Here is a 27,500-nt window from a genome sequence, read left to right on the forward strand (position 1 = left end):
TGCAAATAACAGTCACAACTGTGTTTGCCGCCCCCTGTACCAAGCCGGGAATCCTGTCTTGACCAGACAAATATAATTTTTATGCACCGACAGCGCTGTGGATCGAACATGCATCGCTGGATCAAGCGGAATCCTGTCATATCAGGACAGTTTCTGCTGCACCAAGGGCGTCCGGTTTAGGCAGGTTTTACTGTACCAACAGGAGCACCTGAAACTAGGGGTGAAACGAGTGCCAAAATCGAGGACTCGAGTACTCGGTGAAAAAACGAGCGAGTATTCGAGCGATTTCGAGTATTTTACTGACAACATAAACAATGCACTGCACACATTCTGGTCACATGGAACGTAGTACACCCGATACATGAAGTCTTGCCAAGCACTTCTCACAAGTTACTTGTTACTATCAAAAAGCACTGGACTTTCACAAGATTCAGATCTAGAGGTGCTAGGCCACAGTAGGCGCACTTGCCTGGGCTGTAAGTACTGGCCAGAGCAACAGTAGGCGCACTTGCCTGGGCTGTAAGTACTGGCCAGAGCAACAGTAGGCGCACTTGCCTGGGCTGTAAGTACTGGCCAGAGCAACAGTAGGCGCACTTGCCTGGGCTGTAAGTACTGGTCAGAGCAACAGTAGGCGCACTTGCCTGGGCTGTAAGTACTGGTCAGAGCAACAGTAGGCGCACTTGCCTGGGCTGTAAGTACTGGTCAGAGCAACAGTAGTCACACTTGCCTGGGCTGTAAGTACTGGTCAGAGCAACAGTAGTCACACTTGCCTGGGCTGTAAGTACTGGTCAGAGCAACAGTAGGCACACTTGCCTGGGCTGTAAGTACTGGTCAGAGCAACAGTAGGCGCACTTGCCTGGGCTGTAAGTACTGGCCAGAGCAACAGTAGGCGCACTTGCCTGGGCTGTAAGTACTGGTCAGAGCAACAGTAGGCGCACTTGCCTGGGCTGTAAGTACTGGTCAGAGCAACAGTAGTCACACTTGCCTGGGCTGTAAGTACTGGTCAGAGCAACAGTAGGCGCACTTGCCTGGGCTGTAAGTACTGGTCAGAGCAACAGTAGGCACACTTGCCTGGGCTGTAAGTACTGGTCAGAGTAACAGTAGGCACACTTGCCTGGGCTGTAAGTACTGGTCAGAGCAACAGTAGTCACACTTGCCTGGGCTGTAAGTACTGGTCAGAGTAACAGAACTACTTGATGTACATGCATACAGTAGTGCCTGGTACGTTTCGAGTATTTTCGTGGAACAAGTACTCGCTCTTTTCAAATTTTCGAGCGAGTGCTCGAGTATTGGATAATATACTCTGGGTTTCACCCCTACCTGAAGGCTGCAACCCAGAGTGCACAGCTTCTGAATTTGTCTACATGGGTGTCCAGTGTCCGTCATTTATTATTATTCCCGTATCTATGCAAAAGACGTTACTTCAGTAACGTCTGGCAGCTAGCCAGGGTCCACACAGCTTTAATTCCGTGTCTGTTTGTTTGTGTGTGCCGTCGGCATGCCTGGCGCTATCCCGTACCTGTCCCGTCCCGTACCATCAAAGACAGCTGGACACAGTACTGTAAACTGTGAAGTTATTGCCATGGTCTAATTTCTGCGAAATCCGCGACCGCGTGGAAATCGCGAAATTAAGACAGCGCGAAAAGGAGATCCATGGAAGCAAGAGTAGATAAACAAGAGTGTGCAACTCGCGGATGGGTAGGCCCACGGCGGAATTTTTTGTTGACGTAATCTTTTCGAGGACGCACGAGCTGCGAGTCTTTCGGAAAGTTTTCCCTCGTGCTCTTGGCCGGCTTTACACTACAAGGTCGGTGCCCAGCACGTGCTCTCACACTGCTCTGCGGCGAAATGCGCGTTCTTCTGAAAAAGGTGATGTCAACAAAAAATTCCGCCGTGGGGCGGGGGTATCTGCAGATTGTGCAGGAGAGATCCGGAGTTGCACACTCTTGTTTATCTACTCTTGATGGAAGGTGTAGCATGAATGCCACAGTAGCAATCGCAAAATTAAAACCTCGCAAACCTGTCCGGATTCTGAAAACGCGAACTAAAAACGCCGCGAAAATTTCACGCTTTACAGTATTCAAATATTTGTTTGTGCCGTCGGTATGCCTGGCCTAGCTGGCGCTATCCCGTACCTGTCCCGTACCATCAAAGACAGCTGGCCACAGTATTCAAATACTAGTAGGGCTTTCAAATGTAAGATGAGAACGTGAAGCAAGTTTGAAAAATGAGTACTGGTATGTATGCTTATACCTGCAGGGATCGATTTATCCGGGTTCGCATCGCAGTTTGCGAATCAAAATTCACTGGCTGCGATTCGCTTTTCGTTTTTTATCGCCCAAAACTGCGATGCACTACAAAGACCAGGTGTGTGCAGTCTACATGCGACTGTTGTACACACTGCTGACTAGGGAGTAGTATTTTTATTACTACTCCAACCAACTGGCCTGTCCTGCTCAGTCCGCGCGGGTCGCGGACTCGTGGATCGCGCTCTTTCGATTTTGGACACTGCACTAGCTATGGTCGTACATGACTGCAGTCTTCTGAAGTTTTGTACACGGCGGTGACTTTTCCTGATGTTCTCCTTTGTTCTTTCACTGTCAAGCTCAGTTTGTTTCTGTTCGACAAGGCACAGTTGAAGTAGATGGTTCTTAGTCTCATGTAGCCAACATGTCAGTGAATCTGATCAGTGATTCACTGTCCAGAAGAGGGACAAAGAACTGGACGCGCCAGGAATGTCGATTCGTTTCCATGAAGAAAAGGAGAAAAGCGAAATTCGATGCGCTTTGCACGAAATGTCACGATCGTTTGAGCACTTTCCTGAGGTTTCTTTGTCGAAGGAATCAGTGGAACTGCCCTGTTGAAAGACATTGTGTTGTGAAGAACTCGAAGACGGATGGACGCTGAACATGTAACGTGCCCAAGCGAAAACTCTAACGTAAATATTCAGGTCGAACATTCGCTTGGAAAAGCAAATAGCAACTGCAGCTATTGTCCTCTTGTGTACGAAATCCTGCTATTGTACAGCTATACATGTAAACTTTTGATGAAGGAAAACTGCTAATCAACACTGGGAGTTGCTAGTCAATTGTAAAACTGTGTAGCAGTGACTGCTATGCAAAAAAAATCAAAGTAAATCGATCCCTGACCTGTGTAAGTGTATCGGGGAATGCATGCAGGGCCATAGTGCGGGTTCCAATCACAGGTTAAGTCTTAAAAAAAAGTAGGAGAAATGAAAAATGTATAGCGTCCCTATGCTTTTTACGCCTGGGTCATCAAGGTGGTAGACGGTGTCGCATTACCCTCGAATGCAAGAGAAAATTTATTTATTTCGCTCAGGGCCCTACGCTATGCTTTTTTGCCTAGCTCATCATGCATGGTATTCGAACAGATGGAAACTTTTTGCAATAAAAAAGCATAGCGTAGGGCCCTGAGCTTCCAAGCTCTCTCGTTTATTATTGCAAATGACGCTGAGTAATTGCACAATGTATAAAAACCAGCATTTGCCAAATAGAAGGAAGAATGAGGAACGAGCGGGAATGATGTGCTTACATGTATACGCATGCAACTGCAGAATAGGCGAAACAGAAAATATCAAAACAGTCACCTAAATATAAAAGAACAGGTTTGAGTTTTATTTGTTGAAGTTGAAGTGTCTGTCATGGCCGCAATACTAAAACCTGCACTCGTAGGTCATACTTGATGCAGGTGTAATAAGCCATTATTCTAACGAGGCGCATATACTATAACGATTTCCCAAAATTGACTAGTTTACGTGTACCAACGGTAACGATTCTCACTCATTCTCAACGCTCCGGGCAGTATATGTATCGATTTCTGTATAACGATTTATATTTGAACGACAGATTTCTCCTCGTTAACTGGTTAGAGTTTGCACTTCGTTATATATATACATGGCTTTTACAGTACTGGTGTATTCATAGTAAGCACTTAGCTATATTGAGCACTTAGCTATATATACATGGTTTTTACAGTAGGTGTATTCATAGTAAGACAGTACAATAGTAACTATTCGTATTTCCCGCTCCTTCACCATGGCAACGAGAGCCAATCAAGTATAGAAGAGCACATGATCCAGTGGTTCTCTAGTGTTGTGTGTAGTGTCTTCCTTCTTGTCTACTCTCTTGTCTAAATACTGCGTCCACATAATTATTCAATACTACAAAACCCCTGTGTTCTGGAAGTCTGAGGGGACTTTATGTGGAGGGAAGTGGCGTAGTGCATACAACTGTGCTGCAGTTGTCCAGCAGCGGGAGATCTGCTTGTACGCACTACATCACCAAAATGCTGTTTTATCAAGAAATTTCTCTGTGACAGCAACCCATTCGGAGCTGCGCACTCTGTACACCACATTTTCTGGGGTGCTAGCCAAGCAGGTAGGCATAGTGTGATGGTCTAAGACCATGGCTGAGAAACAGAGGGTACCATGTTCAAGTCCTGCTTGGAAGCGGAAGGATTTTTGGTGCGCTGAAGCCGAGACCTCAGGTCGGCGGAGATGCTCCAGTTTCACCACCACAGGTATGTCTGCAGCCACCTCTATCATGAAATATTCTGTTCTCGAGGTTCGTGGCTTCTCGTAAAAAAATCCAGACGTGCTGCGACCCACAGTTAATTGGGAACTCGTGGCCTGGCACGAGGGAAGCATGGAGGCAGCGAACAGCTATGTCAATTGAGATCCAGACTGATGTACATTAATTTTGCAGCCCACAAGACCACACATGTGCACTGACACTCAGCTGTGCACAACAACATCAAAATAAATAATTATACAGCCATGGCCAAAGAGATCCAACCCGCACGTCAAACTGACGAAGGCAGCACCGCGTTTCCATTAGAGAGGTTGCGCACAACGAAGATTTGTAAGATATTAACCGTCCGCGTTCGAGTGACGAAAGTTGCTACGAAGATCCGTCCAAACGCGACAAAAACAGAGTAGCTCTACGAAAATATATTTCGCTACTTGGAGTACTAAAATACTGATATTTTACAACTCCCTGTCTTGACTCTTCGCATCCGCGCGTCGACCCACTACGAAAAGGTTCACGCGTTGTGTGCAACCTCACGGCTTATGGATATTTGTTAGCTTTTTTCGTTAAAAATACTCGTTATGGCGCTACGAATTTTCGTTGTGCGCAACCTCTCTATTATCAATTACACCACAAACGGTCCACAAACCCATCCAAGTGACACGTGCGCAGCATGAGACTTGGCACTGCTTTCGGCTCGCGGGGTCGGATTCTTCGGCCACAACTACAGTTCTTTTCTCTGCAGTACCAGCGCTTTGGCCGAGTGGTTGTGGGCTTGCCTGCGAATCACAAGGTCCCGAGTTGGAGACCCGTGCTGGGAGCAGGGAGCGTGCAGTGTGCTAACAAACGCGGTGATGCGTGCGCGAACCACTTTACATGCAAGGAGCTGTGCCGACACCCACGGTCAACTGGGTACTCACTACTCGGAGTGAGGGTAACATGGATGCAGCTAACGAGGAAATCGCCCCCTTGTGGGGCATTGGTTGTGAGAGTTACCACCTCACCCTCGCCAGTAGGCGATACATCTGCCACCCTGGTATTACAGGCATGGTGGTGGCCTGGCACGAGCGAAACTTCCTAAGCTGGTTGTGTTTCTCAATACAACTGTGTTGCCGGTGGTAACGCGGACGTGCGAACTTTACTTTTTTACAGTTCCTGTCCCCGGGGAAAATTGCGATTCCGCGGCCGCGTTTTTTCCGCGTTTTTTGCGATTTTTTAAAAGACCGCGTTTTCCGCGATTTCCCCGCGTTTTTTGAACTTTTTGTTTACACACAGTGCACTGTTCGGTCAGCAACGTCTCATCGTGGCGGCTTTTTACTCAAATATGACGAGTGCTTACACCAGAGACTTGTAACTGATTGATTTCACTACATACTCACTGAAAATTGCCGCACATCAATATTGTTCACCGCATATTTACCGCATATTTACCGCAAATTCACCGCAAATTATGCCATATTATGCCGCGTTTTCCCCCGCGTTTTTTTGCGATTTTTTCCGCAATTTTCCCCGGGGACAGCAGTTCTCTGCGCGGAAAGCATACATACTTGTAGGTTTGGATTTCCTTTGCCAAACAACAGTGGTGCAAGTACATGTACATGTATGTACAGTGCTGTTCAATGCAATCCAGTCGCATCGCTCAAGTTTGCACCTTGCCGTGGCATCATTTCGCCGCCCACTGTTCGCAGGTCCAGGGCTGCGCAACGCCCGCCGCGTACTTGCGTGACACGGCGCGTTTTCATTGAGTAACACCGTATGTACATGTACACCCCACCGTTAGGCGCTGCATCTGCTGCTAGGGTTTACCGGGGGTTAGCGGCCGTCGTGAGTTCCCTTCGGGAACGGACACGATAATTTACTCTTTTTTTTTACATGTACATGCACAAATTCATGATGCCTTACTGGGTGAGCGAAATCCACGAGCGACTTGAACACCATGATGGCGCACACACGATCAGGCATTCTCCACGACCCACCGCATCTCCAATCGATGCATGGTCACACGTAGCAGTCGTTACTTGTACTTGTAGCGCTAGCAGCAGGATACAGACTATAGTAGGTATGGTCAGTGCAGGTAGTTCTAGGTCAGTTCAACCATGTACAGATGGTCAGTTGGGATGGCAGACGTATGGTAGGTGAGCTACTAGTGCTAGCAGGGCGCTAGGACATACGCATAAACTCCCTGTTGATACTAGTACCCGGATATATCCACCGCCGTGTTCCAGGTCGTTAGAGGCCACGGTGAGGTCGCCGTGTGAGGGTGTGGACGGCCGAATAGAAGCAGGATACAAACTTTTTTTTTAATTGTCAACGCACAGCACGCTACCAATCATCCAATGAGTGCGAGTTGAAAGAGAGACGTATCGCAAATGCACAGCCCCATGGCGGGGCAGATTCGGGCCAGAGAATTTTACTATTTCACACGGCCACTGAGCCGCTGGACGTGAGAAAGTCTCCTGGAATTCGGAAAACAGTACAACGCAGCTCTGCAACTGCCACGGTGCGTCCTGCTCTATTTACAAACGTTGCATTGTAGAAATGTTCGGAGACGAAAGACAACAATGCGAGTTATATGGACAGAGGTTTTAGCGCAGAGCATCGACTCTTCTTCAGCTTCTCTCGCTCTCCCCTGCTGTCCCTAGCCTATTCTTTCACTACAATCATAGATCTGCTAGAAATATATTCTTCTTCCTTACGAAAAAAGGCTTTCGTTTCTGTCAGGACACTACATGTATAATACAGTCTACACTAGCAGTCACTGAGTCAGTGTTGAGCGGCGACTCCCTGGCTAGCTGAGACTGAGAGTCCACCACAAAGACAATGAAGTCAATGCATATCACCATGATCACGGCCAGGGGATCCCGCGAGTGTACTACTACTACAGAGCTGGCAACTGAAATCCGACCACCTGGGCGGGGCCGCGCGCCGCCCAGGTGGTCGGATTTCAGTTGCCAGCACTGTAGTACTACTACAGTGCTGGTTTTGAAATCCGACTCCCTGGGCGGCGCGCGGCCCCGCCCAGGGAGTCGGATTTCAGTTGTTGTTGTGTTATACTACTGTACTAGTAGGCCCTGCACTGCACAGACGATACACGCGCGCATGCGTGTAAAAACAAAATGGCGTCACGATTTTAGAAAGAAGTGCTCATGTCAGCGGGTAGATCTACTGTACATGACCATGATGACAGGGAGTCGTAGGCCGGGTCTATGACTCCCCGGTACATGACTTGTACATGGTGTAGTGTTGAACTAACTAACGTTACTTTACTTACTTGTATTGAAGATTGCTGATGGTGGCGTTTCCAGTTGGCTAATCAGCCTAATGCCGGCTGAGCCTCTGGCCGGGATGGTCTCGCCCTGCGATGTGGCTGGGGTATTACGATTACTAGAGAGTCGTGAACGAGTGGACCTCTCGACTCGAGTCTCTACGAGTCGGTGGCAGGGAGCCCTACATTGACTGAGGCTACATACATTGGTATGCGTAGGGCCGCCTGGTCGGTGGTCGACTTGGGTGCCTGGGTTCGAGTCTCGTTGTGTGCTGCAATCGGGGTTCGTTTCGCACGAATCAAGCCAAGGGCATGGCAGTTGATTCGTTATGCAACAACGAGACTCGAACCCAGGCACCCGAGTCGACCACCGACCAGGCGGCCCTACGCATACCAATGTACATGTATGTAGGGCTCCCTGCCACCGACTCGTAGTCGTAGAGAGGTCCACTCGTTCACGAGTTGCTAAAACGCTCTATTGACAGTCCGTGCGCCAGACCCTGTTTTGGCCCGATTTTTATTTTCTGCGCGGGAACCATACATGCAGACGTTATGCAGGGAAAGATGACGACGCCGGTCAATACTGTTGGTCGATTTGTTGCCTACCTCGAGGCCAGTCGGTGAAATGAGGGCTTCCTTCTTCAAGAAATATGTTGCCAGTCGTTAGTCGGATGCCACTCGTCTTGTAAACATCGTACTTGATGCAACCAGCGCAGTTGGATGGACGGGAGGCGAGGAATTTATCGTTTTCGATTTTCACCCTATTCTGGGTTGCCATTACATTGCAGCTGGCAGCACCACGAGGGAATTTTTTGCACAAGGGAGACTAGGTGAATTGAACTCCTCAGAGATATCGCCATGACAAGGGTAAGGTTATTTTAGCCCTGAAATTGTGTACAAACCAACGGCACGAAATTATGGAAATATTTATTTTTTCGCAATAATTGCATGTTGGTTGAAAAAATGTAGCCATCTTTGTATTGTGGCATCCTGGCGGTGTATTTCGTAACTATACTGCATGACAATATTATTTATGAGAAATGGCAGCGATTGCAGCGATTGTGAACAATGTACAATCAACAGCATTGGCAAAATTGATGCAGAGCTGTATGGTACTTTAGTACAATTTGCCTGTATATTGGTATTTTACACACAATGCATGAAACAGAAGAGCAAAATTATTATTGACTTATTAATTTATAGTTAGGACATGAATATGAAACCCATGACCAATGCCAATAACCCAGGGTCTGTGCACCTGCATTCAAATATTAAAAAAATCCCCTGTGGCATAATCATGTACTCTGTGCATACACATGCTTGGGGGGCGATACTTGCTGCTTTACATGGTGGAAATTGTGGTGCTATGCTGCTTGGTATGTGTGTGCGTGCGTGTGTGTGTCTGTGTGCGTGTGTGTGTGTGTGTGTGTGTGCGTCTGTGTGTGCACACTTCACTTTCCGGCTGTGTATTGATGCCTATGTAGATTATCATCATGGTTAACAGGGTCAAACGCTTCCAGCGGACAACAGTAGATCACCTCATTTCTCCCACTGGAGTGGTCCTAGCTTAAAGTGATGTATGACTATCACTTCTATTGACTAGCCTTGAGGCATGTACCAAACGTCAGCATGTCTGTGATATCAATACATCACACTTACATTTGAAAGCTATATGCTGGAAGGCAGTCAAGTGGGCTTTTCTTCAAACACAACCCTACCAATGAAATGAAAACAACGGGTAGAGACCACTAATGGTACGGCCACACAAGGTGGCTGTGCCAGTGGGGAAGACCCAGCTCAACAAGGTGTTATTGCAAGTTTAATCGGAACAGCACCCTGGTCCAAATCCTCAATATCAGTGAATCTTACTGGTCCATGTGGCTGCTGCCTTGACTCGTGATGCCTACGATTGGATGCAAGCTGCACGAAGTATGCAGTACAATGGATCTTGAACTTAGCACGAGAGGCATGCACTTTGTTGATAACAGCAGAACCTTTGCATGACTATCATGACACTCTCCTTATTGCAATATTTAGCCAATGCTCCATTTGTTGTAGCAGCTACCACACAACTACAAGTATGCATTCATTACCTGGCTGGCTTGTATAAACTTGTGAATGCAATCACGTGATGCTTTGTGCACATATGCTCCCATACTTTAGCGGATGTGCGCGTGTGTGTGTGTGTGTATGTGTGTTCATGTTTATGGGTGTGTATGTTCGTGCACGTACGTACGTATACATGTCTGTGCGTTTACATATACATGCAGACGTGTGTGGGTCTGTTGAAAAAAGCGCATGAAAACGTGTCAATTCACGTGTGCATGTACTTGTACGGGTGTATGGTAAACGTATTCTTTGCTCCATGCGTCCGCCGTGAATGAAGAATTGAAGGTACGAGACTTTATGTGTCATAGCTTGTGGCGGTTGTTCTGTAAATAGTAGCATCGTATCCTGGCCATCCGCAGATGCCATTTTTTCACTTCAATTCTACATTGGCTCAGGTGCTGTGTTTGTAGTGTCATCCTCTCTGCATGAATTATTTATATTTCTTTCCCACCTCAGTACTGTATTTGGCTTTATATTGTTGCTGTTGTACATACAAGTATAGGCACATGCATTGATCTGCAAGGGTTTGTGTTTGGAGCTCCAGCAACCTGTTGGGGTTCGTGTTGTTTGTAAATTCGTGGTCTACGGATACAATGGTCTGGCTGGTACATCGCATAATAGTAGGAACCTTTGAACGATTCTGTCGGTCGTTCATAAGTCCACCAATTGAAGACATGTGTGTGTCAAAATGTGTCAAAAATACAGTGTTGACGAAACGGTTGGTATCACCGCTGTCGGATTTTTTGCACAAGCCAAAATTGGAGGATACACTGTTGGCTAACCTCTTTCTAATTAAAGAAGCAGGAAATAGCGAAACCCTTGTACAAACCAACGGCACGAAATTATAGCATGTTCAACCTAAATATCAGCGACATAACGAAAACGCAAGCGACGAGCGAGAACTCAACTTCTCGTTATTTGTTATCGCCACGGACAAAACTTAGGGCAGAGAACAACTATTAGGTTGGATTTCGACAACGATCTGAGACGAAGAACTCACGGGAGACGTAAACCAAAGGACGACGAAGGTGACGCCTTTGAGTATTCGTCTCGCGATATCTTGAGAAAACTGCGAAATCTGGCAAATCTGGAAAATAAAAGTGCAACTTTTAGACGACTTTTTCTGAACTGGCGCACGGACTGTTGACAGCCTCCCACCAACTAATACTTGTGTGTGTGGTAGAGACATGTCTGTCGACCATGCATTGACATGCCCTACAGGGGGTTATCCAAGTCTGCGACACAATGAGCTTCGTGATGTGCTGGTGGAGGTGATGACTTCTGCCATCCCGGATGTTCAAACAGAGCCACCGCTTTAGCCATTGGATGATGAACAACTTCACGGCGCCGCCGCTAATCGTGCTGCAGAAGCTCGCTTGGATATCCGTGCAAGGGGCTTTTGGTCGCCACAGCAAGATGCATTCTTTGATGTGAGGGTTACTCACCCCTCGGCGTCTTTGTTGTCGCGACAGGAAGTCCTTGCACAGATTTCCCGAAATGAACATCAGAAGAAGCGGGCCTATCTTCAGCGTGTTGTCGATGTCGAGAGGGGGTCATTCACTCCGCTCGTATTTTCGACAAACGGCATAATGTGGCACGGAGTACGGAGTGCTCTCGTTCAGTTGCCAGCACTGTACATCTAGATACTGTACTGGGCAAAGATAGCAATCTTAGATGGAAATTCAGATTCCTAGAACAATACGACTGACTACTGATGATCAGGTGCATGAACATTTTAAAATTATTTCCCAAGACAAAGGCGACTCAGAGTGGCAATGGTTCTATATACTTGGGGGTAATACTTGTCTCTCTCTCTCTCTCTCTCTCTCTCTCTCTCTCTCTCTCTCTCTCTCTCTCTCTCTCTCTCTCTCTCTCTCTCTCTCTCTCTCTCTCTCCTCACAGCTTTACCTCCCTGGCTCACTGTCTGTTTCTGTGTGTCACGTTGTGCTGTGATCACTTGCAGGAGCTCTAGCCGTCAATGGCCGGACGGTCACGCCGAAACTAGTGAGCAAGGTGGCCGCCTACATCCAGCAGCAAGATGTCTTCCTTGCTAACTTGACTGTCTATGAACACTTGCGGGTTCAGGTGAGTGCTAAGTTACTATGAATACAGCTAAGTGTACATATCCCGGCCCAAGAGTGTGCAACTCCAGTTACGGGGTCTGCGGCGGCAGAACTGTGTTCTTTCCAGGTAGTTCAACGTATGTCGATGCTATACCCAGATCTACGTGCCAACTGTGTTTCTTCGATATCAGGCTTGTATTTGAAACCGGCAGCTTGAAAGTGATGACGTCAGAAGTGAAAATCTAACGACAAATAACGACCTTCGGATCTACCTGGGTCCAGTTTTTGTATGGGTCCGTACACGTTTGGGTTGTTTTCCTTGGCAGCATAGTGACACATCCACCGGTATGTGTGGGTCCATGACTGGGAGGGCCTAGTCCAATCACTACCGGTGGATGTGTCACTGTGCTTCGAAGGAAAACCACCCGCACGTGTATGGACCCATACAAAAAGAGGACCCAAGTGGATCCAAAGGTCGTTATTTGTCGTTAGATTTTGATTTCTGACGAATGTCCGGAGAAAAAATTGGCTGGCACCACCAGGACTCAAACCAGGGGGAATCTTCCAGGGGCGTCACACACGGTACATGTACGACCAGTTTCCATTGGTTTCACACACGGTACATGTACGACCAGTTTTCGTCCAGGATAGTCCGCCTAGAGTGTGGGTGCGTGGGCGGGTGTGGATGTGTTTACGTGTGTATGTGCTCGTACGTGTGTATGTGCGTGCGCGTGTGTGTGTGTGTGGTTGTGCATGTGCGTTTGTGCATTTTCATGCGCGTGTCTTCCTGTGCGTGCACTCGCGACGCAATCCAATTTCCTACGCCGTAGGCATTGCTGCGTATGGATGTGTCAACCACGGTGGAGAATCGCGAGGAACAAATCGACAAGGTCCTGGTGGAGGTAAGCACATACAGCTTGCTACTAGAGAGTTTGCGCACAACGAAAATTCGAAGCGCCGTAACAAATATTTTCAACAAAAAATGCTAACGAATATTCGTAAATCGTGAGGTTGCGCACAACGTCTGAACTTTTTTGTAGTAGGTCGACGAATCGCGCGCGGGTACCGAGGGTCAAGACAGGGAGTTTTAAAATATCAGTATTTTAGTACTCCCTGTTACGAAAAATATTTTCGTAGATCTGCTCTGTTTCGGTCGCATTGGAACGGATCTTCGTAGCAACTTTCGTTACTCGAACCTGGACGTTTGAAATCTTACGAATTTTCGTTGTGCGCAACCTCCCTAATATCAGCACACGAAGCACAGAATCCATAATTATAGTTTTGCCTAGGCCTCTCCTGATACGTTACTATTTATTCGTGAAGACTTGGGAACGGAAACAAAACATGTCATGAGAAAGAACAACAGGAAAAAGAAGCACACTCAACTAATCCGTGTGTGTGCGTGCATGCAGTACAACTATGACGTAATGAATATAGATACACATCACGCCCCTTCGAGATGTTGCGAAACCTGTGACAGCAACATCTATCATAAATAAAACAAAATGAAGAATGAAAACAACAAAGCAGAGACAGCAGAAATTGACATTAGTGATCAAGAGTGTCAATCATAGCACTGTCCATGATGCGAACCAATGTTTAAACGCTGGGGTGGCTTGCGCTGACGTGCGCTGCGGCGGGACGGCGGCGGCGGGGAAGAGGCGTCAGCAGCAGCCGGTTGGACAACAAGCGGTGCAGGCACAAGTGGGCGATACGGACGCAGGAATCTGCGGTTCCGCCAATAAATGCGACCACTCGGCAACTTCACTAGGTAGTCCCGATGATTACCGACAGCAACAATGACCCCACGAATAGACCACTGCTTGGTGCGCGGATGCTGAACATCCACGTGGGTGCCGAGGCGGAGCTGCGGCAACAAGCGACGAGTTGACGACTTGTCTGTGACGGCATCGTCGGATGGCATGGCAGTCTCATCATGTGTCGTCGCTTTGGAGAGCCAGGATGAATCAAACTCCTTCCAATGTGCAATGACGAATGACTGGAGAGAGCGGCCATATAGGAGCTCAGCGGGGCTCTGACCAGAGGAGCCAGGTGTGTTTCGCCATTCCAGTAGCCCTCGGCGGAAGTCATCTGTGTCAAGATTGCCATTTACGGTTGTCTTGGTGATGAGACGCTTCATGGCTTTGACAGCAGCTTCGGCGTGCCCATTACTCTGCGGGTAGTGGGGAGAGGACATGACATGGTTTACCTGCCAGCGCTTACAAAACTCAGCAAACTTATGCGAGGAGAACTGGGGACCACCATCTGTACACAGCACAGCAGGAACACCAACATCAGAGAACCAGCGACGGAATGTGAGTATCACGTCATGCGATGAGGTGGTGCGGCCAGTACGCGCGACACAGGGCCAACCGGTCAAACGATCTGCATACACAAGGAAGGCGTGACCTTGACAAGTGAACAAATCGGCAGATGCACATTCAAACGGTAGTGTCGGGGTGCGGTCGTTCAGCAGGGGCTCAGCTGGCTGGGGCGACTGGTGTTCGCGGCAAGCAGGACAAGAACGAACGAGTGTATCAATGTCCTTGGTGATACCGGACCAGTATACAAGCTGACGCGCACGAGACTTAGTACGCACTAGGCCTTGGTGTGAAGCGTGGAGGTTGTGCAATACCTGAGCACGCAATGATTCAGGAACAACAATGCGGTTGCCCTTCAACACAATGCCATGGTCGACGGAGAGATGCTCACGTCCATTCCAGTACGCACGTAACGGAGCAGGCAACTTCTGCTGGCGATCAGGGAATCCAGTCAAGATACACTCAATCAATGACTGGTACGTGGCATCTGCAGCTGCAGCTTCCCGCAGCTCTGCAACTTTGAGATTCGCATTCGGCTCAGTGTCCGAGTGCACCATGCAGATCTGAATGCTGCGGCAATGAAGCGACGGGGCTTCACCAAGCTCATCAGTGGTGGAAGGAATGCCAACAGGATTCCGGGACAGCGCATCGGCGAAGGCATTTTCAGAACCTTTTCGCCAAGATGCCTGCAGCTGATAGGCTTGGAGCTTGAGGCGTAATCGTAGAAGACGCGGGTTCTCGATCTGATCCAACGAATATGAGTTGATGATCGGAATCAGGGGCTTGTGATCGGTGACTACTTCAAATGGCGCACCAGACAGGTAGATGCGGCATTTGCGCACGGCCCATACCACAGCGAGCATTTCCAACTCGATGACAGCATAACGTGTTTCAGCATCAGACAGGTAGCGGGATCCACACTGAATAATACGCCACTGATCATTCTGCTTTTGCCAAAGCACGAATCCGAGACCTCTCAGAGCGGATGCATCGGTTTCAAGCCGGAGGTCTTGACCAACTTGATAGAAAGCGAGAACCGGAGGAGACAAGAGAGCTTCCTGTGTCCGTTCAAACGCTGCAGTGTGGCTAGCGTCCCACATGAACTCACGGGAGGTCTTGAGCAGGCCATGCAGAGGATTGGTCAACTCGGCTAGATGTGGAGTGAACTCGCCACATTGGTTCACTAGACCGAGGAACGAACGGAGATCGGTTCTGTTGGCGGGTACTGGAAACTGGCGAATACCGGACGTCTTATCATCGTCGACGACCCAGCCATCAGGCGTGACGTTGTAGCCGCAGAAATGGACACGTTGCGTACCGAACACAAACTTGGCGGGGCTGAACGTGATACCATGCTCCCTGGCGCAGAGCAGAATCTCGCGCACGTGGCTGACATGCGACAGAAAGTCGTCGTCGTACGCTAGGCAATCATCGACTACCTTGCCGAGACGCGGGATGGCAGAGAACGCAGCATCAGTGCGCCGGTTGAACTCATCCCCAGCAGATATTAGACCCTGCGGGTTCCGTAGATAACGATATCTGCCGTACGGGGTGATAAACGTGGTGAATTCCTGAGCAGTGTCACTGAGAGGAATCTGCCAGTAGCCGTGCCTTGCATCGAGCTTCGTAAAGAACTTAGCAGAGCCAACTCCAGAGACAACGTCACGTGCCGTATGTACGGGATGCGCGGGACGACGGACTTGGTCGTTCAGCCGCTTGAAGTCAACTGTGAGGCGCTTCTCAGTGCTGCCCTTCTTGTCTACTATGACAATCGGATGGCACCATTCACTGGGCTCCGTCACTGGTTCAATAATCCCGTCGCTGACCATGCCGTCGAGCTGAGTCTTGATCTGGTCACGGAACGCATACGGTATTGGTCGAGCAGTGTACACACGGGAAGGCTTAGAATCGTTCTGTAGCTCAATTTCCATTGGCGGACCTTCCATTGGCTTCAGACCGGAATCCGAGAAAACGTCAGCGAACTCTTGCAGGAGCTGCTCACGTGTCCGCGCTAACTCAGCATCACTAGGATGAGCGCATGACGAAACAGCTGCACAGATCTTGGGTGAAGATGCACCCTCGTGTTCAGCGGTGAATTGGACTGGCCAATCAGGTGGGAGAAACTTCAGCGCACGCAATGAGGTATGAGAGAGCAGGGCATCGTGTAGACCCTTGTACACATGGATGACGGTTTCATGCTGCGTCTCACCGACTCGTAGAGTCGCACGTATTTTGCCCAGGTTGCGTAGCGGCTCACCGGTCACAGCCTGCACACAGTCGTGGTCGTCATCTAAGTTCTCAAAGAACCCACCGATCTGCGTGAGGTGCTCCTCGCCAATGGCATCAACGTCACTGCCTGTGTCTGGTGTCCAGGACAGTTGGGATGGCTGATCCTCTGTTTGCAGCATGGTCGAAACAGGTACTGTGCGACGGTCCACGCGAGACGCACGCTGTAGCTTCAGCTGTCCAAGCTTGGCAGCAGAGCTAGTCTTCGGCTGTTTCTGGCGCTTGCACATTCGCTGAAAATGCCCAATGCCATGACAGGAGTTGCACTTCTTGCCCTTGGCAGGACATACAGATTTCGTGTGCTCAGAGCGACCACAATTCGGACAAGTGGACTTGGTCGCACTTGATGTCTCACTTGGCTTAGAGTCAGCTGGCTTGTGACGTTTCTGCTGCTTGTACGCCGTCTGCTTGGCAGCACTTGCCTGGAGGCCAGGACTGGGCATGTGTGCCTTGGTGTGGTATGCTGCTTCCTCCGTCCGACAGAGGGTGACAGCTTGGTCGAGCGTGAGACCATGGGTTGCGAGCAACTTGTGTCGCGTCTCATCGTTCCGCACACCAATTACGACGCGGTCGCGCAGAGATTCCTCCTTGAGGGTACGGCCGAGGCCTTTGCACTGCGCACAGCAGCGAGCATCACACGTTCCACATAGGCTGTGTGACAAGAAGTCGCATGCACTTTGTAGTTCACACAGGGCTGTGTAAAACGCATCAAATGATTCTCCAGCTTGCTGGACACGCTGGTAAAACTCTATGCAGTCCAACAGTGGATTACGTTGCCATCTGATATACGCCTGAATGCGCACCAGCATCAGGTCGACGTCAGCTGAAGCTGGTATGCAAATAATATCCTCTCGGATAAAACGTCGCAGCTCCTCATCGAAACACTGACGGAGTGTTGCCACTCTGGCCTCACGAGCCTGGCTGGCCAAATGCTGGCAAACACTAAAATCTCTCCAGTTTTCAACGAAGGAGTGAAAATCAGCCAGCGTCGCAGACGACAATAAGTGTGGGCAGGAAACACTGTTCACTGGCCGTGGTGCTGAGGTCTGCGAGGTGGACTGAGCTGGTGCTGAGGGCTGCGTAGTGAACTGAGGCTGCGATGGTGATAGCGACCTGCTCTGAACATTCTTGAACAGATCTTGCATCGCCTTATCACGAGCCTCAGCTGCACGCATCTGCTGCTCCATAAATTTCATCAGGACACCCATTTGAGATTCCTGCTGTCGCTCGGTCGCGGAGGACAGGTCAAATCCGGTATCGTCCTGTCACGGATTGTTCCATTACGATTAGTCACTCGTCCACGAGTACGAACAAATACACTACTAAAATAATTCAACTGAGACAGAGTTTCGATCGCGGTTACTACTACTTCATACGGAAAAACAACTGGGCCCGTGCAAACACTACAAGGTGCGGACACAAGGCACGGACACAGGAAAGAACAAGTTCACTGCGCCATGATACGTTACTATTTATTCGTGAAGACTTGGGAACGGAAACAAAACATGTCATGAGAAAGAACAACAGGAAAAAGAAGCACACTCAACTAATCCTTGTGTGTGCGTGCATGCAGTACAACTATGACGTAATGAATATAGATACACATCATCTCCTACTATTACTTTTCAAGTCGAATGCAATTGTGATTAACACGGCAACAAGCTAGTCCTTATAACCGACACTTTGTCGGTCAAAGCAGTGGCATAATAGCACCCGAGAAAGCACTAGGGGCGCCAACTACAGTAAAACCTGTGATTAACAACCACCCTGGCCTTGGGGCCAGAGAAAGCGGTCTTTAGTGGCAGGTGGTCCTTAGTTCGAGGTTTGCACCGCACAACCATAATTATAGTAAATAATAATATAATAGTATGCATGTGAGACCGTCCGTGCCTGGCAAAGTGGTCGGTAGTACCAGGCTGGTCGCTAGTCACGGTGGTCTTCAGTTACAGGTTTTACTGTAGTACCAGGCTGGTCGCTAGTCATGGTGGTCTTTAGTTACAGGTTTTACTGTAGTACCAGGCTGGTCGCTAGTCACGGTGGTCCTATGATAGAACATACGTTTCACTTTGCATTGTATGACAGTTATGAAGTACTGTTTGTGTGTGTGTGTGTGTGTGTGTGTGTGTGTGTGTGTGTGTGTGTGTGTGTGTGTGTGTGAGCACAAGCTGCTATGGCGTCTGCTGTAGCATCGCTATCATCGCCTCCGGCGATGGGCGTCCAATGGTCCAATGGTGTGTGTGTGTGTGTGCGCGTGCGCGCGCACGTGTGTGTGTGTACGCATGCACATAATATATGTGTGTTTGTGTGCACGCATGTATGTACTTGTAACACACGTTACTGATTGCGTTCGTGCCCATAATCCCCAGCTTGGTCTGATGAAGATTCGTGACACACGTATCGGCAGTCCGATCACTGGCACACGTGGTATATCCGGCGGAGAGGCTAAACGCCTTGCCTTTGCATCTGAAGTATGTATTCTTGTACATTCACATTTTCCTTGTTTTCCGGCTTGTTTCCCGCCGCCGCATAGCCCCCCCCCCCCCCCCGGCGCTATTATATTCATGAGGTCTGAATTCTCTGGCCAGGGGACTGTACTCCCATTGCTGTTTCTCTCCCCCCCTCTCCCCCCCCCCCCCCCCCACATGATTCATAGATGGGTGGTGACGTTCCTACGGATGCCCCCCTACGTGATTCATAGATGGGTGGTGATGTTCCTACGGATGCCCCCCTACATAATTCATAGAGGGTGGTGACTTTCCTACGGTTGCCCCCCTACATAATTCATAGAGGGCTGTGACCATGGTGATGTTCCTACGGATGCGTAAAGCTTGGCCTTCAGCCAAGTCTGACTTGAACCGTGACATTTTTTCTTTTTCTCTCCCTACTTTCTCTCGTGTTAGATTCTGACCGACCCGCCATTGCTGTTTGCCGACGAGCCCACTTCTGGACTGGACAGTTTTGCGGCGCAGAGTGTGGTGAACGCGCTGAAGAACCTTGCCGACAGCGGCCGAACCATCATCTGCACTATCCACCAGCCACCATCGGAAGTCTTCCAGCTCTTTCACCAGTAAGAGTAGCTGCAGCCATGTTACATTACGTTCCCTAGAAAGTGACAAGGATTGGTTGTTTGGCTACCTAATTCTATAAAAATGCTACGTACTTATCTGCCCATCCACCTACCCAATGCACACCCAGCCATCCAGACAGCCATACATCCACCCATCCATCCACCCGTCCACCCGTCCGTCCCTCCATCCGTCCACCCGTCCGTCCGTCCGTCCCTCCATCCATCCACCCATCCATCAATCCATCCATCCACTCACCCATCCATCCACCCATCCATCCGTCCACCCGTCCGTCCGTCCATCCGTCCCTCCATCCATCCACCCATCCATCAATCCATCCATCCACTCACCCATCCATCCATCCATCCACCCATCCATCCACCCATCCATCCATCCATCCATCCACTCACCCACCCATCCATCCATCCATCCATCCATCCATCCATCCATCCACCCACCCACCCATCCATCCATCAATCCATCCATCCACTCACCCATCCATCCATTCATCTATCCATCCATCCACTCACCCACCCACCCACCCATCCATCCATCCATCCATCCATCCATCCATCCATCCACCCATCCATCCATCCATCCATCCATCCATCCATCCACTCACCCATCCATCCATCCATCCATCCACTCACCCACCCAGCCATCCAGCCAGCCAGCCATCCATCCATCCATCCATCCATTCACCCAACCAGCCACCCTTCCAGCCATCAACCCACCCACCTTCCCCGCCCACAATCCAACTGAGGCTTGGGTTCTCATAAAGGATCACGAGCCAGCGCAGACAGCTTTGTTCTTGTGAATTAAATGTCGTAAATACACGTCGGAATTCCTTTTCTGTACGTAGTGAAGAATGCCTGCGATTGATCAATCTGAGAACACAATTATACCTGATGTAGTGATGTATTCCAAGTGACAAATTTCATAATTCTTTGACGAATATCACAAGAAAACGTTCTTGGAACTACTTAACCGGCCCCACGTACATGTATGTACAGTGCTGGAAACTGAAATCCGATCCCCTGAGCGGTGCGCTTGCATCGCAAAGACCCAACGCGGGATGGTAAAACTACGAAACAGAGACCGCTAGAATGTGAACGCATCGCTAGGGGGTCGGATTTCAGTTGCAAGCACCGTATATAGTCATGAGTGTGCCGTACATACCTTTCATAGCCTTTACACATTATCTTGTCTTTGTGTGTGTGTGTGTGTGTGTGTGTGTGTGTGTGTGTGTGTGTGTGTGTGTGTGTGTGTGTGTGTGTGTGTGTGTGTGTTCTCCTGTCACCTGTTGAGGTTGTTGCTGTTTGCCGAAGGTCGCACAGCCTACATGGGCCCCATCAGCACTGCACCTGCTGCGTTTGCCCGGTACGTACTGGCTGTGGTTTGTACGATGATGGGGAGTCGTGACACGTGTCTGTCTGTCTGTCTGTCTGTCTGTGTGTGTGTGTGTGTGTGTGTGTGTGTGTGTGTGTGTGTGTGTCCATCCTAAGTTATTCCAATGTACTCCATGTGGTGTAGACCAGGTGTGCATTGGGGGTAGATTTCACATGGCTTTGCTGTTGTGTGAATCAGACTGTTATCTGGCGCTAGTCTTGATCTGTTTCATTCGGATCTTGTCCGCTATCGTTGCTATAAGAGAAAATCTGTGTGTGTGTGTGCATGCGCGCGCGTGGGTGTCCCGCCGTGTGTGTGTGTTGTGTGTGCATGCGCGCGTGCTCGCATGTGTGTTCTGCCGTGTGTGTGTGTTGTGTGTGTGTGTGTTCTGCCGTGTGTTGTGTATGTGTGTGCATAGTTTGGGTTATCCATGTCCAGAAAATTACAACCATGCTGATTTCTACATTCACACTCTCTCCATCATACCGGGCAAGGAAGACGAATGTCGTGCTAGAGTCAAGGTTAGTACGGTTGCACTTTTTGAAGCTCCCGTAAATCTTTCTTGGTAGAGCCCAGCCGGCATCAGGCCGGACTGGAGGTAGTTTCCGTAGGGTAGCAGTAAGTTTTTCTAGTAGTGCTCGTAGAAATTGGTGACCTCCGCCATGCCTGGGGCCACCACGAGAACAAACACTCGCGCGACTGCCCTGAGTGATGAAGAGCTGAGGCTGATGGCGTCGTTGCCGGGCATTGAGCTATCTGTAGTAGAAATCCTGAAAACATTGGCCGCACTTGTCTCGGAATCGGCTGATCGGGAGACGCGCCTATACAAACGGGTTGATGAGCTGTCAAGGCAGCTCAAAGATGTGAATGAAGAGTTAGTGTCTCTCCGAGAATCCGCCATTGCCTTGCGAAAAGCTACCCAAAGGCCAGTTCAAACACAGCAGGGTTCGGGTGCGGATCAACCTTCGCGTAGGCGTACCAAAGCAGGCAGTGCGGGTACAGGTACTCGAAAGCATGACACCACGATATCCCGTAGCGTCCCCAGCAACATTTCCCGTAGCGGTGACGAGTGTGAAGAGGATGGCAGCGTCCCCTGCAACATCTCCCGTAGCAGTGACGAGCGTGAAGGGGATGGCGACCAAGATGCCATCCCCACCAAGTCCCAGACAGATGTGACAGAATCCAAGCCAATCTTCCATGTTATTGAGGATGACTCATGGAAGCTTGTCTCCTCAGAACGACCCAAAAACAAGCGTGCTGTGGTGTATGTGGGCAATATCGCCACAGATAGCACTGAGAGCCACTTCAGGCAATTCATCAAAACCAGGAGTGAGTTTCTGGGCGCCTCCATTCCTGTCCACACCTGCAGTGTATGGCTGTCAGAAAGTGGGCGTGCTTCCGCAAGAGTGACCATCGATGCCACTTCACTCTCCACAGTGACAGCGCCCAACTGCTGGCCAGGGCCTGTATACTGCAGGCCATGGAGGTTCTTAGAAACCAGCTCTGAGGGCAGCACCAGCAGTCGCAGCCACAGCAGCAGAAACAGCACCTCTGCCAGTGTTCTGACTAAACAGCAACAGCAACAACAGCAGCCGGGTTCAACGTCCTCCTCCTCCCCGCCGCCACCACCACCGCCGCCACCACCACCGGCAGACTTCATCTCCACTCCACTACACAGTGGCCAAAAACGGAGAAACTCCCACCTCTCCCCACCAGAGGCTGGAGACCTGAAGAGATCAAACGGATCTGCGCCACAACATGACCAGCATGATGCGCAGCCACCCCAGCAGGATGCCCAGTCCTCTCATGCCCAATGATGGATTCCAGACCTCTGCGACTGCTAGTGACTAATGCATTCAGCCTGAGCAACAAGATAGGTGCCCTGCAGCATGCAATCCTGCAGTATAATGTAGACGTGGCAATAGTAACAGAAACGAAGCTCTGCTCAGATAATTCCTCCCATGAGTTGACCATCCCAGGATACTCACCCCCTATAAGGAAGGATCGAGATGCCCATGGTGGCGGTGTGGCAGTGTGGGCTAGGAGTGAACTATCCATTACCCACCACGACGATATAGATTGCCGTGATCACGAGCTCTTGTGGATTTCCCTGACAATGCACTCCGGAACAAAGACTGTTCTGGGTGCGCTCTACCGGCCTGGCTCTTGTGCAGAGACAGACACCAGCCTGATGGACTACCTAGACAACACTTTGGATGATGTCCGCCGTCTTGGCAGCAATGTGATAATTGCAGGGGACTTCAGCGTGCATAATTCAGCCTGGCTACAGAGTAGCAAGACTACCCGAGCCGGTGAATGCCTGGAGGAAGTCTGCGTAGCACATCATCTTGTCCAGCATGTCACCCAGCCAACCCGCGGCAACAATACTCTCGATCTTATCATCTCCGATTTCTCACACCCCGTATGCACCACAGCCTATGCACCACTTGGACGATCTGATCATGCCGTTATCATTGCCGAGTTTCTCCAACAGCATCCACGACGCGAAGATCCTGCTGTTCGACAGATTTGGAAATACGCCCTTGCTGACTGGCACCACCGGAGAGGCTACCTCCGCAACATAGACTGGCCCGCCAAGATCCATGGGTGTGCGGAGCAGTCCTGTCAGCGCGTAACTGATGTCATCATGCATGGAATGAAACAGTTCATACCATCCAAAGAGCTTGTGGTGCACCAATCCAACCATGTATGGTGGACACCGGACTGTTCTAACGCCAATCATGCCAAGGAGCGGGCATGGAAGCTGTGGCGACGCGATCCCCGCAACGATAACCACAAGGTCCAGTACATCACAACTGTTAACCACGAAGTGGAAGCGTGTCATGCAGCGCGATTAGCACATCAACGTAGAATTCGCAACAAGCTTACTGCAGGTTCCCTCCGGGACAAAGAGTGGTGGTCAACCATCAAGAGCGCAGCAGGCAAGGGACGTTGCTCTGACATTCCCCTGCTGACCAACCCTGCAGGACAAGAGTTCCACTCTTCTCGTGAGAAAGCCGAGTGCTTTGCAGCGCATTTTGCGAACAAGTGTAGCCTTGGCAATAACGACCTCTGTGCTGCTGACCTGCCTGACCTGCAACGACCTGCCTATGCCACGCTAAAGCACATTCACTTCCGCACAGCAACGGTCAAACGGCACTTGGCGAACTTGGCTGTATCAAAAGCAACTGGACCGGATGGCATCTCTGCTCGTGTGCTCAAGATGTGCTCATCTGACCTTGCAGACCCACTGGCAAAACTCTTCGCCCTCTGCTTCTTAGCCGGTGTGCAACCTGGGGCATGTAAACTTGCCCATGTAGTCCCAGTTCACAAACGGTCCTCCAGATCTTTGGCATCTAACTACCGACCAATATCACTGCTAACGATCATGTCGAAAGTCATGGAGGGCATTGTAAACACGCAACTGGTTAACTACCTAGAGAAGCATGAGGTGTTGCCAACCAGCCAGTTTGGATTCCGACGTGGTAGAGGAACCGCAGATATCTTAACGGCTCTCCAACATGAATGGGTCCACACCATAAGTACTGGCGGTTGTGTCCAGGTCCTCGCCGTGGATATTGCCGGTGCGTTTGACCGGGTATCGCACACAGGAGTGCTGTACAAAGCAAAGCAGGCCGGCGTCGACGGACGCCTGCTTGTATGGCTACAGGACTACCTGACCAACCGAAACATCCGCGTTGTGGTTGGAGGCCAGACGTCAGATGCTCAACCCATCCAGGCTGGTGTCCCCCAAGGCAGCATCCTAGGACCCAGCCTCTTCCTGCTATACACCTGTGACATTGAACAATGTTTAACTCCAGGAACGCAGCTGAGCAGCTTTGCAGACGACACCACACTCTACAGCTTAGTACAGCCAACTGACGATCTCCAACAGTCCACCGCCTCCCTCCAAGGGTCCCTCAACAGTCTTGAGGAGTGGGGCCGCAAGTGGCGTATCTGTTTTGAGCCAGCCAAGACGCAGCGCATGACTCTACATCGCAAGCACGTTCCCCCCTGCACTCCACCAGTCACCTTTGGAGGTGAAGCACTCCAGGAGACAGATACCCTGAAGCTGCTGGGAGTAATGCTCGACCCTACTCTCTCCTACAGAGCGCACACTCGCAGTGTTGCACTGCGCGCCTCCCAAAGGCTGGGTTTCCTACGAAAGGCAGCACCCATCCTGGACGACCATGGTCGAGTGACGGTCTACAAGGGATTCGTGCGACCCCTACTTGAATATGCCCCACTGGCCTGGTCGAGCGCAGCCGCAACTAACATGGCCCAGCTGGACAAGGTTCAGCAACGTGCCCTGCATTTCCTGGGACCTGGAACCATCCTCCAAAGTCTTCAGCTTCGTCGGATGGTGGCAGCCCTGTCATACTTGTTCAAGCTGCACTACATTCCAGGGCCTCCCCAGGTAAATGCCATGCTGCCACCAACCAAGCCCCCTGCCGTAGCTAGCATGTGCACACGGCAAAAACGTCAGACGCACCATGCCTTTCAGCTGAAGTGGACACCCCCTCGCACAGCCCCTGACTACCTCCTGCGATCCTTCCCCTTCTTCGCCATCACACCCTGGAACAACCTGCCTGCGGACCTCCTGCTTCACGAGCCTCATTCAAGACGCCTCCAAACCTTCAAGGTCAACGTATGTAAGGATCTAATCCGAAAGAGATGGCTGTGGTCCACACAGTACCTGTGACGATGATATTGAGACCCATTTAGTATTTACCTCTCTACTAGTACTTGCTTGTTATGATTATTGTTCTCTTTCTTCATTTTCCCTTCTGGTTTAGTCATTACACGTATTTATATTATTTGGTGCAATACTAGCGCCCCTTTCTCGCACCAAATTTTTTTTTGCTACCTGACCATGCAACCCCCCCTCTTTTTCGATGCCAGGTTGCAACGCTAACGCCGAGACCCCTGGTCGGTCGAGTTGCTCCCTGTACATCGGCACGTCGTCCCTACATCCCCTGTGTCTTGTCTTGTGTTTGTCTCCACATGTCTCTTTGTAGGGCTGTGTTCCCAATAAAACAAAAACAAAAAAAACAGTACCAGTAACCCCGAGTTGTTATATTACTACTCGTACACTACACAACAAAGAAAATTGGAATGTTTTTTATAATCATGTATAAGTCTGCGCGCAGTGGCGCAACCCGCATGCACGAAAAAAAGAAAGAAAAAAGTCCCCACTTAGTCCTCGCGCAGTCCCCGTGTAGTCCCCATTTTGTCCCCTCGTAGTCCCCCCCCCCCCCTCATAGTCCCCACTTAGTCCCCGCGTAACCCCCCCCCCCCTCATAGTCCCCACTTAGTCCCCACGTAATCCCCCCCCCCCCCTATCATAGTCCCCATTTAGTCCCCGCGTAGTCTCCCCCTCATAGTCCCCACTTAGTCCCCGCGTAATCCCCCCCCCCCTCATTGTCCCCATTTAGTCCCCGCATAGTTCCCGCATGCGGCCGCGAACCCCGCCAGCACAGCAAAGGCAAAACAGGCGCTCAATGCACCGGACAACGCTGCTGCTGATTTTGTTACCGATGCGGCTATTGCTGCTTCTGCTGTTGCTGCTTCTGTTGTTGCTGTTTCTGCTGTTGCGCGTTTCTGCTGCTGTTGCTGCTGCTGCTGTGGCTGCTGTTGTTGCTGTGGATGCTTCTGCTGTTGCTGATGCTACTGCTGCTGTTGTTGCTTCTGCTGTTGATTCTTCTGTTTTTGCTGGTGCTGTTGCTGCTGGTGCTGTTGCTGTTGCTGCTGTTGCTGCTGTTGCTGCTTCTGTTTTTGTTGTTGCTGCTTCTGCTGGTGCTGTTGCTGCTTCTGCTGTTGCTGGGGCTGCTGTCGCTTTTGTTGCTGGAGTTGCTATTCAGCCACTGCTGTTACTGTATTTTGCCGCTGGAGTTACTGTTGCTGTTGCTAGTAATGACTGGTGTATGACATGTGCTGTTGTTAGTGATGACTGGTGTATGACATGTGCTGTTGTTAGTGATGACTGGTGTATGACATGTGCTGTTGTTAGTGATGACTGGTGTATGACATGTGCTGTTGTTAGTGATGACTGGTGTATGACATGTGCTGTTGTTAGTGATGACGGGTGTATGACATGTGCTGTTGTTAGTGATGACTGGTGTATGACATGTGCTGTTGTTAGTGATGACTGGTGTATGACATGTGCTGTTGTTAGTGATGACTGGTGTATGACATGTGCTGTTGTGAACACCCAGGAAATCACTGACGACTACCAACGGCAAGAGGAAGCATACGGCGGCCTGAGGGCACCCCTGCCGGTAAGGCCCTGCCCTAGTTTGTTCACGCTGGACGCAGCAACAATAACAATAATAATAAAATAATAATAATAAACACAGTTCGCATGTGGCGCAAATGAAAACATATGGGGCTATTAACGCATCTGTCTGCAGTAGTAAGTTAGGTGAAACATTTGAATGTGACGACCAATTGATAGT

The 27,500-nt window shown here is 50.0% G+C and overlaps 2 protein-coding genes across 4 annotated transcripts in view; one reads left to right on the forward strand and one right to left on the reverse strand.

Moving 5' to 3' along the window:
• LOC135827571 (uncharacterized) overlaps positions 1-27,500 on the reverse strand; it is a 95,311-nt gene that overhangs the window by 20,658 nt on the left and 47,153 nt on the right. The window contains exon 1 of one of the 3 annotated variants that reach the window (XM_065340041.1): positions 7,819-7,957. The exons of 1 other annotated variant lie outside the window; for it this stretch is intronic. The gene's annotated coding sequence lies outside the window, so the exon portion shown is untranslated. Of the gene's footprint in view, positions 1-6,449; positions 7,311-7,818; positions 7,958-27,500 lie in introns of those variants that run through there. One more of the 3 variants, XM_065340040.1, reaches the window with a different exon arrangement.
• The window catches only part of LOC135827574 (protein white-like), a 75,719-nt gene continuing 56,490 nt past the window's right edge, over positions 8,272-27,500 (forward strand). The window contains exons 1-9 of the mRNA XM_065340043.1: positions 8,272-8,679; positions 9,297-9,389; positions 11,885-12,006; positions 12,815-12,886; positions 18,958-19,059; positions 19,492-19,658; positions 20,965-21,036; positions 21,464-21,566; positions 27,261-27,323. Coding sequence (XP_065196115.1) covers positions 12,827-12,886; positions 18,958-19,059; positions 19,492-19,658; positions 20,965-21,036; positions 21,464-21,566; positions 27,261-27,323 — 567 coding nt within the window. The 5' untranslated portion in view covers positions 8,272-8,679; positions 9,297-9,389; positions 11,885-12,006; positions 12,815-12,826. The remainder of the gene's footprint in view (positions 8,680-9,296; positions 9,390-11,884; positions 12,007-12,814; positions 12,887-18,957; positions 19,060-19,491; positions 19,659-20,964; positions 21,037-21,463; positions 21,567-27,260; positions 27,324-27,500) is intronic.

Source organism: Sycon ciliatum, chromosome 11 (assembly GCF_964019385.1).
Source record: "Sycon ciliatum chromosome 11, ocSycCili1.1, whole genome shotgun sequence".
In the NCBI taxonomy this organism is placed as follows: domain Eukaryota; kingdom Metazoa; phylum Porifera; class Calcarea; order Leucosolenida; family Sycettidae; genus Sycon; species Sycon ciliatum.